General features: G+C 40.3%; 1 protein-coding gene across 1 annotated transcript in view; it reads left to right on the plus strand.

Moving 5' to 3' along the window:
* CDH8 (cadherin 8) overlaps positions 1–20,562 on the plus strand; it is a 402,649-nt gene that overhangs the window by 177,274 nt on the left and 204,813 nt on the right. Inside the window, exon 4 of the mRNA XM_070388321.1 lies at positions 16,608–16,727. Within this exon, the coding sequence (XP_070244422.1) occupies positions 16,608–16,727 (120 nt within the window). The remainder of the gene's footprint in view (positions 1–16,607; positions 16,728–20,562) is intronic.

Genomic DNA, 20,562 nt, shown 5'->3' on the forward strand with positions numbered 1-20,562 from the left:
ATACTATCCCACTGAGGGTTTGGAACTCAATATATGAATATTGTTGCTTAGTCGCTGTCATGACCGACTCTTTGTCACCCCTTGGTCTTCAGTATCCCAATCTCCTCTGTCCTCCAGTATCTCCTGGAGTTTGCTCAAATTCATGTCCATTGAGTTGGTGATGCTGTCTAACCATCTCATCCTCTGCTGCCCTCTTCTTTTTTTGCCTTCCATCTTTCCCAGCATCAGGGTCTTTTCCAGTGAGTCGGCTCTTCTGTCAGGTGGCCAAAGTATCAGAGCTTCACTATCAGCATCAGTCCTTCTAATGAATCTTCATGGTTGATTTCCTTTAGGATGGACTGGTTTGATCTCCTTGCAGTCCAGGGGACTTTCAAGAGTCTTCTGCAGAACCATAGTTTGAAAGCATCAATTCTTCGGCCTTCAGCTTTCTTTATAGTCCCAACTCTCATGGGACTGATCATTAAGAGCATACATGCATGACTACTGGAAAAACCATAGCTTTGACTATTTGGACCTTCATTGGCAAAGTAATGTCTCTGCTTTTTAATATACTCTCTGGGTTTGTCATAGTTTTCCTTCCAGGGAGCAAGTGTCTTTTAATTTCATGGCTGCATTCACCATACACAGTGATTTTGGCACTCAAGAAGATAGTCACTGCCTTTACTTTTTCCCCCTCTATTTGCCATCAAGTGATGGGCCTGGATGCTATGATCTTAGTTGTTTTTTTTTTTTTTTAATGTCACTGAGTTACACTAGCCCCTTTGCCATGACAAGCTTCTGATCCATGAATGAGCAACATATGAAGGGGGGAGGGTGCAAAAAAAGTAGTCCATGGTATCCTGTTTGTGATATTTTTGTAAAGATTAAGGGGATTTCCTATGTAATGTTAGTGGAACATCTAGCAGGGAGTGGCTTAGATTCAAGAAATGTGATCTCTACTTATTTTCTCTGGTTTAAGTAGAATTTTCTTCAGCACATACTAGCAAGATGGGCAGAAAGCCATGAGAATAAGTACTTGTGGCTCAACTCCAGAGGGATTTACTCCTCACACACACACAAAAGCTCCACTCGGCTTCAAGCTCTGAGGGCAGGCAGGAGAGTCTAGCTCTTCTCCATCCTCTATCACCAACTCATCCCTGGCCATTTCTACCACCCTTCATGATCAAATGACTGTGTTGATGTGAGCTTTCATGGAATCCCCTAGTCCAGTTCTCTGCTCGACCTGTGCTTTCCCTGGGAGGAAGGGAGCCTTGTAGCTCTTCATTCACTCCATGATAAACTTGGCTTTGATGCCTGGTTCTCAGACTTAGGCTCTTTTTTTTTTTTAATTTAATTTTATTTTTTAACTTTACAATATTGTGTTGATTTTGCCATATATTGAAATGAATCCACCACAGATATACATGTGTTCCCCATGCTGAACCCTCCTCCCTCCTCCCTCCCCATACCATCCCTCTGGGTCGTTCCAATGCACCAGCCCCAAGCATCCAGTATCGTGCATCGAACCTGGACTGGAAACTCATTTCATATATGATATTATACATATTTCAATGCCATTCTCCCAAATCATCCCACCCTCTCCCTCTCCCACAGAGTCCAAAAGACTGTTCTATACATCAGTGACTCTTTTGCTGTCCCATATACAGGGTTATCGTTACCATCTTTCTAAATTCCATATATATGCATTAGAATACTGTATTGGTGTTTTTCTTTCTGTCTTACTTCACTCTGTATAATAGGCTCCAGTTTCATCCACCTCATTAGAACTGATTCAAATGTATTATTTTTAATGGCTGAGTAATACTCCATTGTGTATATGTACCACAGCTTTCTTATCCATTCATCTGCTGATGGACATCTAGCCAGGACATGGAAGCAACCTAGATGTCCATCAGACTTGGGCTCTTAATGATCAGCTTCAGGATGTGACTGCAGACATCCTTGGTACAGGCTGGTAAATCCTAAGCAGGCTCCAACCTATCATTCTCGGGACCTTCCCTCTTTGTCTTTCTTCCTAGTCCCTGGGACAGTGCTTACTCCTGGTAAAGACATGTTCCACCCTCGAGGCAGTCCATCATTTCTTCATTTTTTCAAGTTTGCCTGCACTGGGTCTTCATTGGGACATGCTATCTCTTCATCATGAGGCATGGTCTTCTCTAGTTTCGGTGCCTGGGCTTAGTTACCCCTCAGCATGTGGGATCTTAGTTTCCTGACCAAGGACCAGACTTGCATTCCCTTCATTGAAAGGCAGATTCTTAACCACTGGGCCACCAGGCAAATCCCCCATCATTTCTTCTATAGAAACTTTTCACAAGCTTAAAAGGGCTTGATATCATACTAGCTTTTGTTTACAGCCACAAAAGTGAGCTTCTCTTTAGGAAGACAAAATCATGACTACACTTTTTTTTTTTTTATTTGAAGGATAATTGCTTTATGGAATTTTGTTGTTTTCTGCCATGACTACTCTCTATTAAGAGGATCCGAAATCTCTGCTGTTTCTTCACCAACAATTAACAATATAAAAATAAGGCAAAACAATAAAAATAACATCTAATTAAAACTGTCAATGAATCAACCTGCTGTATTCATTTCTAAATATTTCTTCCTGAAGAAAATCAGCATTCATCCATTTATTCACTTAATAGATATTTATACTCAAGGCACTTTCTGAGATGCTTGGAAGAAAAACAGGAAACTGGGCCATGTTCTCTGCACTGAGTCCTGTGCTTGTGTAGTAGTAATGAGGGCCAGTTTGGAAACTTCTGGTTTTCAATACAGGATTTATCCCTTTCTGTTTGAAAGGAGATAATCATAACAAATGCTCAAAGGCTTGTTGCAAAGATTAAATGAATAAATATTTTGTACTAGGCCGTTCTTAGCATTTGTACAAATAGGACAGCATAGAGCTGTGTTTATTATGTGATAAAGGGATGAAGCTACATTAAGGAGGAATGAGTTAATTCTGGAGAAGAAGATTAGAGGGAAAAGTTGAGCAAATAAGAAAGAATATTGTTTTGAAGAAGCTTTCAGTCTGAAAGGGTAAAATCTATATGCACTGCAGTTTATTATATAAAAGTAAAAGGTACCCCGAGAGACAGTCCAAAAAAAGTATTTTTAGAGTTTAGAAGAAGGAATGATTCAGCTCAGGAATCAACTAAATCTTTTGAATCTGGGTGTGACCTTAGGTGGATGTATTATGGAATCATAGGAATATGCTTGTTTGAGCAAGTGTGTTGGGGAAAAAAAAAAAGTTGGGAAAATTAGTGAACTCTAGGTAATTGGTATAAAAACGCTGTTCAAATCCCGTCTCTAACTTTCTATTTTTCTAAGCTGCAGTCCGATTAACCTCTTTCTTGGGGGTTCCATCTGATTTGCAACCGCGCCTCTGAACCTTGACTCAGGATCACCGTTTTTTAAAATCTAATCTCAATATCAGTGTCCCCTCCACTTTGAAACCTTGCTATAGCTGTTTAGTTGCCCCTCCTGAGTTATTCAGGTCCTTTCTTTCACCTTTCTCTTCTTCTTCTTCTTTTTTTAATTTCTGGCTGCACTGGGCCTCAGTTGCAGCATGCAGGCTCTCTAGTTGTGGTGTGCCAGCTCAGGAGCTGAGGATACAGGCTTACTTGCCCCGCCGCCCATGGGATCTTAGTTCTGTGACCAGGAACCGAACCTACATCCCCTGCGTTGCAGGCGTCTTAACCACTGGACCACCAGGGAAGTCCCTCACCTACAGCACTTTATAATTTTACATTATTTGTGTTAGTTGTTTAATTTTCTGCCTTCGCACTAGTCTGCCCCTCAAGAAAGCAAGGCTTTTCTATCAAGTTTCTCAGGTGCCTTAAAGAAAGCTTGAAACATTGCAAGAGCTCAATAAAAATGTGTTGCAAAATGGCCCAAACAGGAGATCAGTCTGGCTTACCTCAGTATTAGCTGGCTGAACATGAAGAATGTTGTATTTTTTAAACCTTTTATTCTATTTTGGAGTATAGCTGATTAACAATGTTGTGATCATTTCAGATGGACAGCAAAGGGACTCAGCCATCTGTATACATGTATCTGTGTGTGTGTGGTAGTTGCTCAGTCGTGTCCGACTCTTTGCAACCCCACAGACTGTAGCCCACCAGGCTTCTCTGTCCATGGAATTCTCCAGGCAAGAATACTGGAGTGGATTGCCATTCCCTTCTCCAGAGGAACTTCCCAACCCAAGAATCGAACCCTGGTCTCCTGCATGGCAGGCAGATTCTTTACCATTTGAGCTACAGGGAAGTCTTATACATATATCTGTTCTCCCCTAAACCCACCTCCCATCCAGGCTGCTACATAACATTGAGCAGAGTTCCCTGTGCTGAATAGTCGGTCCTTGTTGGTCATCCCTTTTAAATATAGCAGTGTGTACCTGTCCATCCCAAACTCCCTAACTATCCCTTCCCTTCTCCTCCCCAGCTTGTTCTCTTAAGTCTGCGAGTCTGTTTCTGGTTTGTAAATAACTTCATTCGTATCACTTCTTTTTAGACTGCACATAAAAGGGATGCCGTAAGATATTTCTCCTTCTCTGTTTGACTTCCTTCACTCAGTATGACAACCCCTAGGTAGGATGGCGTATTTCGGATGAGTTAGTGAATACTTACTATTATTATTTTTTTAAATCTCTTTGAAACCATAGCTCTGCAATGATTGCCCAATTAGGCCTGTTTTGTCTAGGACTTTCCCTTCCCAATAGCGCAGCGGCTGAGTGGCTTTTCATGTTGCCGGGTTTGCAATTTGATGGGAGAGTCACTCATTTTGTATTTTACATCTAGGAGGAAGAAAAGTAACTCTGTGATGTGATAGATGTGTTAATTAAGTTGATTGTGGTAATCGTTTCACAATGTATAGGCATATCAAATCATATTATACACCATTTTAAATACACTGCAATTTTTTTGTCAATTATACCTCGATAAAGCTAGGGGATAAAAGAAGAAACAGAAAGAGAGAGAGGGTAGCCACGACCACACTACTGAAAAAATTTTGAAGTCCTGTCTTTTAACTAGAAAATTAAGCCTATTCTGAAAGAATAAAATATGAACAGCCTGTGCCATGGTTGTATTTTTTTTTCTCATGCAACTTGGCCCCAAATTCTCACTTCATCCAATATAAATAAAGTAGTAGCATGCCCTTGAGAGCCCAGGGCTGTGATTTATACAGTGTCCCCTCACCCAGGGAATGTTGATTGTGTGGTGTCTTTATACCAGCGGGCCCCAATCTTTTTGGCACCAGGGACCAGTTTCATGGAAGACAGTTTTTCCAGGGACGAGTGTGAGGGGATGGTTTGGGGATGTTTCAAGTGCATTATATGTACAGTGCACTTTATGTCTATTACCATTACATCAGTTCCACCCCAGAGCATCAGGCATTAGATCCCGGCAGCGGGGGACCCCTGCTTTAAGGGGCATTAGAGTCCAGTACTCTTGCCTGGAAAATCCCATGGGCGGAGGAGCCTGGTGGGCTGCAGTCCATGGGGTCGCGAAGAGTCGAACACGAGTGAGTGACTTCACTTTCACTTTTCACTTTCCTGCATTGGAGAAGGAAATGGCAACCCACTCCAGTGTTCTTGCCTGGAGAATCCCAGGGACGGGGGAGCCTGGTGGGCTGCCGTCTATGGGGTCGCACAGGGTTGGACACGACTGACGCGACTTAGCAGCGGCAGCAGAGTAAGAACTTGATGTGGGTGGTATCATTCCCATTTTTTTGATTAAGAATCTAAACCTTAAAGATGTTAAAAAAAAATGTCCTCGCTGTGTGAGAGCGGCAAATCAATGATGTAGAATATGATCTTTCTTATAACAAGATAATGTGAACAAAATCTTCTAACCTTATAATTGTAGTATATAGGAGTTTTCCACTGCATCATGCCTTCTAAACTTAGCAAAGATTTGCACACTTTCCTGTAATAAAGTGAAACCATGTGAAGGCATTGCTAAAAGAAACTTCAAATACTGTTGGGACAGCAACTCGGGCTCTGCTGCACATTCCTGTACCCTCTGCATCTAGCTCTGAGCTCTGCACACAGTGCACTCTATGCAAATCGCCTTTGTGTGAGTGAATGAAGAACTCAGATAATAAAACAGAACCAACGAAGCCTTCCACCTACTGCAGTCCTGACACATTGCGGAAGACGCCTGCAGTGCCACCGGTAGCATAATTGTGCAAGGTCAGGCTGGAAATAGCTGTCAGTCTAAAGCATGACTGATGCTAGTTTACTTCTTAAGCAGTTACAGGATTTTGTTCCATAGGTAACAGAACAGCAAAGTTTTGCTTGCTGGGAACAGGCCACCTAAGAAAAGAGGAGATACTTTTTTTTTTCCCCCTGTTATATTATAAAAGAGTCATTCCGATTCTGAAAGGGTTTATTTATACACATGAAACTGTAAAACAGACAGCTTATTAGTTTTCACAACCAGGCCTCCAATTGTCCTCATTATTTGTTTGCGGAAGCAGTGGGTAGGCCACCATCCTGGCGTTGTTTGCCTGGGATCCAGAAGGCATTTTTCCTCCTGTGCATAGTAAACAAGGGCTGAGATTTTACAGTTACACATTTTCATACAATATTTTTCATTTCTCTCACCCGATGCACATTACAGATGTTTGCCGGAATGCTGCACGGGTGAAGAGAAGACATCTGTGTGCTCTAGTGTGTCTTTTGAAGTGTTTAATTGTTCCAGAAACTTCCAGGCTCATTTTAAAAACACCCTGTTAAGTCTGTATGGGCTGTTTCATTAAGTTACAAAACAGTTTATACCTCAGAATGCTCCAGAATATAATCTGGAAACTGCATTTTATTTCCCGAGTTTATGTTCCAAAACAGAGCCAGAGAAATGACAGGATACATTTCGGTGCTGTCCATCCGCCTGACTGCAGTTTTGAGTCTGTCCCTGTTCCCATAATAAATTCAATTTGGAGCCTGTAGAGTTTGGCAGTGACTCTGCACTACAGGCTGAGTTGGCATGGGAGGAAAACACCCAGCGAGCAATGGTTAGGCCTCTGCGGAAGAAGACAGCATGGGAAGTGACTGTTTGAGATTGCAGTATGGGCTGTGTGTCTTCAAAGGGAGGTTTCTGCAGTGACATGGCAAGCAGACACCGCCTCATCCTTTTGCTCAGTTTCGAGATCGATCACCATCCAAAGGGAAGGTTAGATCGTCTGTTAGTGCCCTGATGTAACTTTCCTAGTTAACTAACAGTAGGTCATAGCACAGATTCCTAGAAGGAAGTGGAAACCTTCCTGCTTATAGGTGAATGAACAGTCAGATGGTACAATTCACTATTTCCCTCAGAACTTAGATGGGGAGGAATTCTCCATATACAAGGTTAAAATAAATAAGCTGCAATTTTTACTGATCTATGTTTAATCCTTTTCCTCCTCCAAAGATCCCCTAAAAGTTTGGATATTTGGCGTGTGTCTTCTATAATTAAATAGCAAAACGGGGAAAAAAAAATATCAGTAAGGTTTAGGTCATCTTCCCCACTTGGGGAGTTTGCTTGAGTCCCTTTAGGAGAAATGAATGTTGAAGCCTATGATATCAGTTATAGAGATGTGAGGAAAAAAGAATATTGGCTGTCTGCATTTATTTCTCTGATTTTGTTCTTAAGTATACAAGGTCTCTGCTCAGACCCAACAAACAAACAGGAAGGAAAAAAAACAAACAAAAAAAACACCTCTAAAAGTGCATGCACAGGAATCCCAGGTTTGATAAGACTAAAAAAAATAAAAAGGATTTCGCATGACACATTTAAAACCTCTAGGGCCAGGTGCTTCAGCTTCTAGTAAGCGATAATTTAAACATCAACAAGTTACATGGGTATCATGAAATTATTGCTCTGTGGTGCAACAGCAACCCAAAAGGGTTGTCATTAACACCTGTGCCCCATTACCTCCTGTGTTGCCTACTGCTTGGGGGAATTAATAAGGAAGGTGAGGGGGAATGGGTTGAGAGTTCAATTTTATTAAAATAATGAAGGCATTGCATAGGTTGCTGTTACCTGTTAGGCCTATGAGCTTTGGAATGTGTGACTGTTTAAAGAATGTATTTTCAGATGGTAATGCCAGTTACCCTGTCTGGGGGTTGTCCATACTGAACTTGGCCCAGGATAGCTGAAAGGGCAAGTCAGATTTGGGAGATGTTCCTGGGAGGGCCAGTTATGCACACCTTTCTGAGTTTCAGCTAGTGTGGAAGGTTCAGCTGTTTTATTTTTCACCTGCTATTGAAATGCTTATTCTCTGAAAATGTATTGCAAATAAGTCTTTGCAAATGGGGTCTGTGTTCTTCTCATCATAAGGGTTTTAGCTTTTCCAGTGTGCACATTTTCACGCTGCACCAAACCTTTGTTTTTCCACTCAGGGTGTCAGCACCAGCATTTTTCTTTCTGAATAATGTGCAGAATTGGTGTGCTGACTTGCTCATAAAAAAGTAGAGCCTCGCTAACAGAGCCTCACTACCCAAAACCTCAACATCTTATTTTCCCGAAGGCCTTTCATCTTAGTTTGTCAGCAAGCTGGAACCTCTACCCTGACAGTGTAAAATTTTTAATGGTTAATTTTCCTTGTAGTGTGTGCTGTCATTATAGGGGGGAGATGTGTGGGTTTTGTTGCTAATGGGAGGGAACTTTCAGGTATGACCAGAGGCAAAGGATTCTGGGAGCACTGTGTTAATTGAAATCCAAGCCAATTGCACTTTAACCAAGAAGCTAAATGCAGAAAAAATATGGATTTATTAAAAGCGGACTTCACCTTGGGATTGATGCCGTTCACACTTGACTTGACACTGGCAGGATGAATTGTGATGACAGGGATCATGTTTGTTGAAAAACAGCTGGAAATACAACAGCTATATTATTATAATTAGGATCTGAATCAAGTTGGATTATAATAGGGGCTTTCTTGGAGAAATGGCACGGTGTCAAATTTATAGTCACTAGCTAAATGAGGCTCTTGTACTGTCAACCAAGGGACAGAAACAGTTCCAAATGAAAACACAAACAGAGAATCCTGTTGTTGTATTTCCTGGGTATCACTCAGGGTCCTATTTATCACACACCAACACTTGCCGCTTTGAAGAAACATTATCCTGCAAGGTTTACCCTTTTCAATTTGCCTCCATGGTCTGCATTCTGCATGCATTTCCGTGGAGGAGCCTACACCGCAGCTTGACTAGAAATCTTTTCTGCTGCAAGATTAACCTCAAAGCATCCATTTCCCCCCCTCTGGGTAATCACTTGACAAATGCATCCACAAAACCTCCATGCACATCTATTCCAGCGTACAGGTGCGTCAACAGTCTTGAATCACTATTAGGAGAAATATCCTTGACGGAAAGGAGTGCTGCCTTTTCATTTCCAGGTGTCTGAAGCTAAAGGATGCGGATTTCCCGAGAAGCCAGACATCAGGCAGAAAGATCTTGAGGGAGGATGTGGATTAAAGCTTGTCTTAGCTTTGTTACAGTCCTCAGCCCAGTGGTTCTTCTCGGCAAGCGTGTGGGATTTGTATGGACTGGGAGATGTGACATTCAAATATGGGAGCGATTCACTCAAGTAACTCTAAGACACTTGTACTAAGGATGTGCCCAGTGCCTGGCCTTGTGCCTGCTACATCAAAACACATTGTATTTTTGAGCAATTTTATGCCACAGAGGAAACTGATATGAAATTGATTGGATGGGTGAACCTGAGATTGTGTGTTTTTTAACTTGTTGCATTTGAGAATGTCTTTTTGTGTTTCCTCTTCCAAATTTAAGAAAATAAGCTACTTTTTTTTCTTTTCCATTATGATTTTTTCACAGGATATTGAATGTATTTCCCTGTGCTATACAGCAGGACCTTGTTGTCTACCTGTTCTATATATACCAGTTCGCATCTGCTAATCCCAAGCTCCCGGTTCATCCCTCTTCCACCCCCACCCCTTTGGCAACCACCAGTCTATATGTTTTTTTTTTCTGTTTCATAGGTAGGTTCATTTCTGTCATATTTTAGGTTCCACATATAAATGATATCATGGTATTTGTCTTTCACACTTTCACACTTATTTTACTTAGTATGATAATCTCTGTTGCATTCATGTTGCAGCAGATGTCATTATCGATTTTTAGGGCCGAGTAGTGTTCCACTGTATATATGTACCACATCTTCTTTATCCATTCATTTGTTGTTGGAAATTTAGGTTGTCACCATGTCTTGGCTGTTGGAAATAGTGTTGCTATGAACATAGGGGTGCATTTATCTTTTTGAATTATACTTTTGTTTGGATATGTGCCAGGAGTGGGATTGATAGATCATATGATACTTCTGTTTTTAGTTTTCTGAGGGACATCCATACTATCTTCCACAGTAGCTGCACCAACTTACATTCCCACCAACAGTGTAGGAAGGATCCCTTTTCTCCACCCTCTCCGGTGAAAGAAAGCTAGTATTAAAATGACTAAGCAAAACTACACCTAGTTACAATTACAATATCCACCACCACTTAAAATGGGAAAAGGCTAGTTTATTATTCAATATCTCATATTCAAACACATAATGTGCCTATAATTATAGTGACAATAAGCTCTCAGAAATATTATATATTTAACTCTTTTATCCTCTTTACGTGAGCTTCCCAAGTGACGCTAGTGGTCAAGAACCCATCTGCCAATGCAGGAGACATAGAGATGCAGGTTCACTCCCTGGGTGGGGAAGATTCCCTGGAGGAGGGCATGGCAACACGCTCCAGTATTCTTACCTGGAGAACCCCATGGACAGAGGAGCCTGGCGGGCTACAGTCCATAGGATCACAAAGAGTTGGACATGACTGAAGCAACTTAGCATGCATGAACACATACTCTTTACATACATTATTATATTTAATTATCTCAATAAGCCTAGGATATAACAATTTCTATTAACTTCCTTTTTTTTGCAGATTAAAGAACTCAAGCTTAGGAAAGTTTTGTTACTTGGGCAAGGACACACAACTAATACAAGTTGAGCATGGAATATAAAACAAGTGTTCTGGTTCAAGACAGTTTGACTCTAAAGTTGTCTTTCCAGCCACTACTCCCTTACTATTATCTCATTTGGTTTTTGCACAAAACTTTGAGGTTTGAAGAATAAAAAAATTGTTTTTTTTTTTAAATTGATTAATTAATTAGGCTGTATTGGGTCTTAGTTGTGGCGCATAGCATCTTCATTGCATCATGTAGGATCTTTGGTTGCATCACAGGGAGTTTTCGGTCGTGGGTCCTGGGCTCAGTAGTTGGGGCACATGGGCTTAGTTGCTCCAAGTTATGTGGAATCTTAGTTCCCAGACCAGAGATCAAATTCTCGTCCCCTGCGTTGCAAGGAGAAGTCTTAGCCACTGGACTGCCAGGGAAGTCCCCAGATTATTGCTTTTGTATATGAAAGCAATGAATCACAGAGCAGAGCAGGTAAATGATGGAACTCAGGAACCTGGCAGGCTGGAGTCCATGGGGTGGCAAAGAGTCGGACACGACTGAGCGACTGATCTGATCTGATCTGATCTGATGGAGAAGAGTGAAGTTAAATTTCAAAAAGCCTGGTTTCCATTAGAGTTTATCTGAAGTATGGCTTTACATTAGAATTGCTGAGAAGACTTTAAAAACTGCTTCACCTTCATCCCTATATTGTCATCCCACAGATTTGAAAGCGACCCTAGGGATCCAAATATTTTTCAAAGCTGGATACTAACACATAAGCAGAGTTGGTACTCACAGACTTAGCATATGGTAATTTCTGTTCTAGCCCCTGTCTACATTATTTCATTGGCCCCTCGCAGTAATTTTAACATTTGTTGTAGACTTGAAATCTGGAGCGAAGACACGTTAAATGATTGGTCCGAAGAGAAAAGGTACTTACATCAGAACATTTTACATATAAATATTCCATCTGTGAAACTTAACCCCACGCTGCTGCTGCTTAGCCATTCGGTTGTGTCTGACTCTTTGCAACCCCGTGGACTGTAGCCAGTCAGGCTCCTCTGTCCATGGGATTCTCCAGGCAGGAGTACTGGAGTGGGTTGACATGCCCTCCTTCAAGGGATTTTATTGACCCAGGGATCGAACCTGGGTCTGCTGCATTGCAGGCAGATTCTTTAGTGCTGAGCCACCGGGGGAGCCTGAACTCCATGCTACTCTGCCCAAATACACTCACCCCACAAATATACACAGAGTTTGTCATTGTTCAGACACTATCTAGATTTATTTATTCTCTTTATGAAGGCATTCTTAATTTTAGAGTCCCCCCACTAGAAGGTAACTCTGTTGATAACAGATTTTTTTTTCATTTTATCTCTTCTCTTTTTCCAGCCTCAACAGAAACTAGTATGAAATGCACACACTCACTAACAGCCCGACACAGAGCACAGAGCTTGACTTTATTTTTCTGTTAATGTGTTATGATTTCATAATGGGGGAAATAATTTCTCCTAGAAACAAAATCTAAGTAAAAACACAACCCAGCAAAAAAAAACCAAAAGTTATCTCATGGCCTTCTTCAGGGAAGAAAGAGTTCACCCTTTCAGATTAGTCTCTGAACTCAGTTCTTTTAGTAAATCTTGCATCTTTTTCTTGTGATTCATTAAAAAAAAAAAACTCTCCTGAATTAATTTTAATCTTAGAGAAAAGTTGCAAAAATAGTTCATGTATACCCCTTACTCAGCTTTGTTGTTGTTCAGTTGCTAACTCATGTCTGATTCTTTTCAACCCTGTGAACTGAAGCATACCAGGCTTCCCTGTCCTTCACCACCTCCTGGAGTTTGCTCAAACTCATGTCCATTGAGTCAGTGATGCCATCCAACCATCTCATCCTCCGTTGCCCTCTTCTCCTCCTACCCTCAATCTTTCCCAGCATCAGGGTCTTTTCCAATGAGTTGGGTGTTTGCATCAGGTGGCCAAATATTGTATCTTCCGCTTCAGCACCAGTCCTTTCAGTGAATATTCAAGGTTGAGTTCCTTTAGGACTGACTGATTTGATCTTCTTGCAGTCCAAGGGACTCTCAAGAGTCTTCTCCAGCACCACAGTTCAAAAGCATCATCAGCTTACCTTCAGCTGAACATTTTAGGTAAAATTAGTGCAAGGACCAAAACAAGAAAATCAGCACTGACACTTGTGTATTTATTGTCATTACCCAGTGTCAATGTTTTATCATCTCTTAATTGGACTATACCTGTAAACCTCATAACTTGTCTCATCTCATAACATTCTATATCTCTGCCTCCAACTGAGTATGGAAGTACTAATGGAGGAGCCTCCTACATCGGGTTGATTGCAAATGATGGATCTCCTCTCTTTTCTACAGGGTGAAGCCAACTTTTCCCATCTTGACATTTATGTGCCCTTATATTTTGTTCTGTTTGCATCTCCAACTTTAGTTTTAATGACTGCCTTTTCCAGACATCTCTCTTTCTAACAGAAACCTAGTCATGTCTATCTGACTATCCTCCTCTCACCTGGAATGTCTTTCCTCCAATTCTTCTCCATCCCACACAATATTCAAATAACTGCAAATATTTTGCTTTCATGTGCTCATTTCACCAGCTAGTTGATGAGCTACTTGTGAAAGTGAGTCTTTATTTATTTATTTTTTTGATACTGTTCCCAGTGTCTGGTGAAATGTATTACACAACACATTCAGAGCATTTTTTATCTCTAGCTGTAGATTTTTGTAGAACCTCTGAATCATCGTGCCGAGTAAAAATTCCAGTTTTACAGGATGATCAACTGCTCAACAAACATTACATTTTCCTATGTAGTGACCATAATTCAACACACTTCAAAAAAGATTTTGATTGGCAAGATCTTGCAGAAGCTCTACCTTGTTTCAGCAAAAAAAAAAAAAAAAAAATGCTGCTCAGATCCACCCACAGCTCCCTTCAGGTTTAAAACACTCTTCCCTCAGCTGCGGGGCGTGTTGACTGTCGACAGTTCAGGGCTGATTATCCCTCAGCTGAAGACAGCCGCCTGGACCAGGGCCAAGCCTCCATTCTGAGGCAGGTTCCCACAGCCAATAACTGGTCAGTGCTGGAGTATAAAGTCTTGGATGGATTTCCTCATTGACCATCCCAACTCTAAAGGGAAGTCCACTGAGGTCTTTGCTCCTTCTTCCCAGTCTTGTCCTTTTCGCTTTCCTACAGATACTTTTTTTTTTTTTAATCGGAGGATGATTGCTTTACAGTGTTATGTTGGTTTCTGCCATGCGACAATATGAATCAGCCATGCATGCACGCTCAGTTGCTCAGTTGTGTCTGAATCTTTGAGACCCCATGATCAGGCTCCTCTGTCTATGGGATTCTCAAGGCAAGAATACTGGATTGGGTTGCCATGCCTTCCTCCAGGGGATCTCTCCGACCCAAGGATCAAACCCGTGGCTCCTGGATTGACAAACAGTTTCTTTACCATTGAGCCACCTGGGAAGCCCATGAGTATTCTTACGTCCCCTCCCTCTAGAACCTCCCGCCCACCCCCCCCACCCCTCTAGGTTATCACAGAGCACCAGGTTGAGCTCCCTGTGTTATACAGCAGCTTCCCACTAGCTATCTACTTTACACATTTGTTGGTAGTCCCTAAGCTGTGTCGGACTCTTTGCGACTCCCTGGACTGTAGCCCATGAGGCTCCTCTATCCGTGAGATTCATGGCAAGAATAGTGGAGTGGGTTGCCATTTCCTTCTCCAGCTTTACCCATTAGAGTGTATATATATGTCAATGCTATCCTCTCAATTCGTCCCACACTCTCCTTCTACATCTATGTCCACAAGCCTGTTCTCTGTGTCAGGGTCTCTATTCCTGCCCTGCAAATAGGTTCATCAGTATCATTTTTCTAGATTCTGTGTATATGTATTAATATACTGATCAAAGGGACGCCTCAGTAAAAATTCAAGAAATCTTCATCTTAGAATATATTTCTAGGAAGCTCATTTGTGATACCTACCATTCGTTATGAAATCATAGATGATTTATTCATTTGTCCATCCGTTCAGTTAGCAAATGTATGTTCAATAATCATTACACGTCCAACACTTAGTGAGGAAGACATGGACCCTGCCCTCATAAAACATGCTTCTTGTTAGCACACCAGACTTCTCCAGTTTCTCCCCACTTTCAGTAATTCCCAGAATTTAACACTCTCGCAGACTACTTTGTTTTTACTTATGCTTAAAATTCCTTCCCTGCTGTTCTTTTCCTGGTTAAACTCTACCCACCTTTCATCAGTTCAGTTCAGTTTAGTTCAGTCGCTCAGTCATATCCGACTCTTTGCGACCCCATGAACTGCAGCACGCCAGGCCTCCCTGTCCATCACCAATTCCCGGAGTTCACTCAGACTCACATCCATCGAGTCGGTGATGCCATCCAGCCATCTCATCCTCTGTCGTCCCCTTCTCCTCCTGCCCCCAATCCCTCCCAGCATCAGGGTCTTTTCCAATGAGTCAACTCTTCGCATGAGGTGGCCAAAGTACTGGAGTTTCAGCTTAAGCATCATTCCTTCCAAAGAAATCCCAGGGCTGATCTCCTTCAGAATGGACTGGTTGGATCTCCTTGTAGTCCAAGGGACTCTCAAGAGTCTTCTCCAACACCACACTTCAAAAGCATCAATTCTTCAGCGCTCAGCCTTCTTCACAGTCCAAATCTCACATCCATACATGACCACAGGAAAAACCATAGCCTTGACTAGACGGACCTTTTTTGGCAAAGTAATGTCTCTGCTTTTCAATATGCTATCTAGGTTGGTCATAACTTTCCTTCCAAGGAGTAAGTGTCTTTCACCTTTCATAATTCCACTCAAATGCAGTGCCTCTCAGAAAGCTGTCCCTGACCATATCCGGTTTGTGCTGGATTAAGTGAGGGGTCCAAACTCAGTGTCAGTTCATTCAGCTGAATTTGTCTCTCCTCTCCTCTTCCCTCCTACCACCAAATGTAAGCTTCTCGAGTGTAAATTTTGACTTTGTATCAGGCAAGCTGAATGTATTCAATGGCTAAATGAATGAGTGAATAAAAATGGAAAATTAATCTGGGGAAAAAAATAAAAGTTTTGATTCTGTTATCCATAGGCCCAGTTATCTAAATATTATGATTAATTAGTAGTCCAATGTAATTTTATATTTTGAGGAAATAAATAAGATGGGATAAAATATTCCTTTCATATTCTGTGCAGCTTTTCCAGCAGCCAGTTTTTCCAAGTACATTCAGTTGTGCTTTTTGGAGAACTTAAATGTTACATTTTATATCCATCATCTTATTAACCTTACATTTCATATTTCTTTGATATGTATCCTTTTCATATTCTCTAAGCCCACAAATCTGATAGGTATCTTTCAAATGAAAACTACAAAGGAATCTTAAATAATACAGATTCTAAAAGAGCTGTCTTTATATAGTACTTCAACTTAGCAGTACTCTGTCTTTTAAAAGGCTTGTATATTGTTGAAGTTATGATAGTTTATCTCCATATTTTTAAAAAGATTTCTTTTCTTCCTCATTACCACACGTGGATTTCTGTATAATATCCTTGACAAAATTCAGCTCTTGGCAAAGAATAATGTGTTAATTCTTATTTTCTCTTTTTCTTTTCCTTTTTTTTTTAGGTACGTCTGTCACTAATGTAACAGCTACTGATGCTGATGACCCAGTTTATGGAAACAGTGCGAAGTTGGTTTATAGCATCTTGGAAGGGCAACCTTATTTTTCCATTGAGCCTGAAACAGGTTTGTGGCCTAAATTTTGAATTCTATTTACTGTGTCATTGCTTCAGGGATACACTTTTCTTGGAATGTGGATTATGAAATGCTCTGGTTAAGGAACCTCACTACCTATCAATAACATTTGAATGTGTTATTCCTGTGCAGTGCCAGATACATGGCAAGCCTGACAATCATTTTGATACATATTAAAATGAATTGCAGATCCTTTGTAGAATATCACCTGTTTAACAGATGGCCTGGCACCGTTGTTCATCCCTGGGAAAAAAGTGTGCTTATACCTCAGGCCGACTTAGATATCAGATTTAAGAATAAATACAATTACTTATTGGCTGCAAAATGCTTGGCAAGTAACATTTATAAAGATTTCTAAGTTTTAACTTGCACATCTATGAAGTGGAGTGGAACCTTCCTCATAGCCTTATGAAGATCAGATGAACCAATAAATATTCAGCACACAGTACATGGCATGTGGTAATCATTTCATGCATGGATATTATTATATTTGTTACTAGATTCCTCATTTGTTAAACAGGATTCTGATATCTGTGTACTAGGACTCTCATGAAAATATTATCATTTTTGCCAATATTAAATGCAGCCAGTATCTTGGGTTCAATGATATAGATTTTAGCAAACAGGAAATAAGTTATTTAAAAAAATAAAGCAGACAAACTAGAAAATCTATTTTTAATGATTTGGCAGATAACTTCATAAAATAACAGTTTTTATAAATGAAGATATATCTTTTATTGTTTAATTTTAACAGTGTAGCAAGAGAGCAAAGACACTGTGTCAGACTTTTTATAATCATGATTTTTATAGCATATTTTAAAATTACTTAAAATAGCACCATCTTTTGGGTATAGGTTTTTCCTGTATCTGGTGATTTTGTCTGCAGACTTCCAAATAGAAAAATTCAATATGTGGACACATATACATTTGTTACTTTGATTCATGAGTTTTCAGCAGTATTGAGATGAATTTTCATGTCTTACCATTAAGTCAATTATTAATTAAATTAAAAATTTAGAGCCTCTCCTCATTTTTTTTTTAATTCAAAGAAAAATCCTCATGCATTTAAAAGTGAGAAAAAGTATATCTATACATAAATAGGTCATGGCTTAAAATTGAATTTAGATTCAGAAACAGGAAATAACTCTTGTAAAATACATTAATTAGGGGCATAATTACATACGGTTTTCCTCAGCGAAGAAGAAGTCTGCTATAGATGTCATCTCCTTTGTCCTCCTTGATGACCCTGGGGAAGAGTAGAGAAGGTGGTCAGCTCTGAATTTTAAGGGAAAAGAGAAACATCTGGAGATGTCCTACTCCTCGGCCAGAGTCACAGTGAGAGATGGGACCAGGGTTGGGACTCAGAACCAGGGCTTTAATTTCAAAGCCACTGACAGACATCTTCAAACTTCTCTTTTCAATGGCAAGAGGTATGGTATAGTGGCGTTTGCAAAACAGAAAAGTGTTAACTCCTTAAGTGAAATTGAATAATCTCCTCTTCGCTTCTTGGCTATTTGTTTGTTTACTTGAATCTTTTGGTTCACCATTTACAGTGTAATATATTGAGAAACAATTATTGAGAAAGTATATTGAGAAGATATTGAGAAACAATCGACACATAGTGTTATATTAGTTTCAGATGTATAGCATAAAGATTTAATAGGGATTCCCTGGTAGCTCAGCTGGTAAAGAATTCACCTGCAATGCAGGAGACCCTGGTTCTATTCCTGGGTTGGGAAGTTCCCCTGGAGAAAGGATAGGCTACTCACTTCAGTATAAGAATACTGAAGCCCAAGAGGGCTTCCCTGGTGGCTTAGATGGTAAAGAATCCACCTGCAAAATGGGAGACCTAGGTTTGATCCCTGGGTTGGGAAGATTCCCTGGAGGAGGGCATGGCAACCCACTGCAGTATTCTTGCCTGGAGAATCTCCATGGACAGGGGGGCCTGGCAGGCTACAGTCCATGGGGTCTCAAAGAGTCAGACCTGATTGAGTGTAGCACAGCATGTACTGTGAAGTGATTATCATAATAAGTCTGGTTATCATCCATCACCACACAGTTGTATTTTTTTTTCTTTTGATGAGAAATTTTAGGATCTTGGCAACTTCTAAATATATGACACAGTGCTAGTAATTATAGACACTATGTGCCATGCTGTGCTGACTCACTTCAGTTGTGTCTGACTCTGTGCAACCCTATGGACTGTCACCCTTCAGCCTCCTCTTTCCATGGGATTCTCCAGACAAGAATACTGGAGTGGGTTTCTATGCCCTTCTCCAGGGGATCTTTCTGACCCAGGGATTGAACCTGAGTCTCTTAAGTCTCCTGCATCAGCAGGCAGGTTCTTAACCCCTAGCAGCACCACACAGAACATTATATCCCCAGGACTTATTCATTTTATAACTGTAAGTTTTTACCTTTGGGCCAGCAATAGATATTTATCCAACAAATGTCCAAATCAGCATTCACTACGTGCCAGGAACCAAGTTAGATATAAGGAGACAAATTCACAAAGGCTATATTCAGCCTACAATATCTCACAATCCATTTTGGCAGACAGATTTTTTTTTCAACATAAATACAAGGAAGCATGATGATGCCATTTAAATAATTTATATCTTTAGGAATAACTTACCATGAAGTACAGAGAATAAAAGCCTAGTACTAAGTCAGAGAATTTGGGCAACTTTAAATCTCATTTGACATATATTGCTATTTGCTTAATTAAATGTTGTCAGCAACATTTAATATGTACATTTTCACTCAGCATAATGAGTGTTTATCTCAACCCATATTCATTTTAGCCTTATCATGTCCAATTTGACAGATACAAAGTTATCTGATTCATATTTTAGAAAGTGTATTCTGGTACTATTGTGGGAATGCAGAGGAGAGAAATGATACTTGAAGCGTGTACATAGAAGTTACTTAATAAATACTGGTTGAATGAAGTTAAGGTTTTTAACTCAAGCAGAGAGCAGAAGGAAGTAGAGGCTAAATTTAATAATAGAGTCAGCAACAGATGTTTAATAGCTTATCAATTAGCAAGTTGATATAGTTTATCAAATAGCTTATCAAATAGTAAATCACATATTGAAACATCAACATGTTAAATGAAAAGTAAGCATTATTGTGTAAATGTTTGCTTAATTATACTTGAGTTTGTTCGAATGAAAGCAGAGGGTTAGTTGTTTCTAAAGGATCTAAATTTGTCTATCTCTGAGACCTTTGGTCATCTTTCTAAAAGAAAAATTGAGACTGGTGTGAATGCATGTGGACATAGTAGAGGAGGGTATAAGGCAGAAGTACATTAAGAATATTTTAAAATATTTTATGTTAGAAAAAGGTACAAAGAACATAGAACATTTGAATTTTTATTTTCTAAGCAAAAGGAAAGAAAATACCCTTTCTGGTGATGAGAAGATTTGCATCATTTGCCTCATCTGAGAAAGAGACTCTGACTTGGAGTTAGGAGGACAAGTGACTTCTTGGGGCTTAAAGACTGTGAAAGATAGAAGAAGTACTGTCTTAGTTCCACTGCTGTAACAAAATACGATAAACTGGGCAACTTATAAGAAACAGACATTTATTTCTCAGAGGCCTGGAGGCTGGAAGTTTGAGATCAGGGTGGGTACCGTCAGGTTCTAGGGACTGCCCTCTTCTGGGTTGCAGAGGCTGTCTCTCCTGTTCCCTTGGAAAGAGAAGAAGCTAGGTCTCTGGCTTCTTTTTATATCTATGTTAATACTATTTGTGAAGGATTCACCCTCATGATCTACCTCTCAAATCTGCCACCTCCAAATACCATCACAGAGGGGATTACAGTTCA

The sequence above is a fragment of the Bos mutus genome, chromosome 18, assembly GCF_027580195.1.
Source record: "Bos mutus isolate GX-2022 chromosome 18, NWIPB_WYAK_1.1, whole genome shotgun sequence".
NCBI classification, from domain to species: domain Eukaryota; kingdom Metazoa; phylum Chordata; class Mammalia; order Artiodactyla; family Bovidae; genus Bos; species Bos mutus.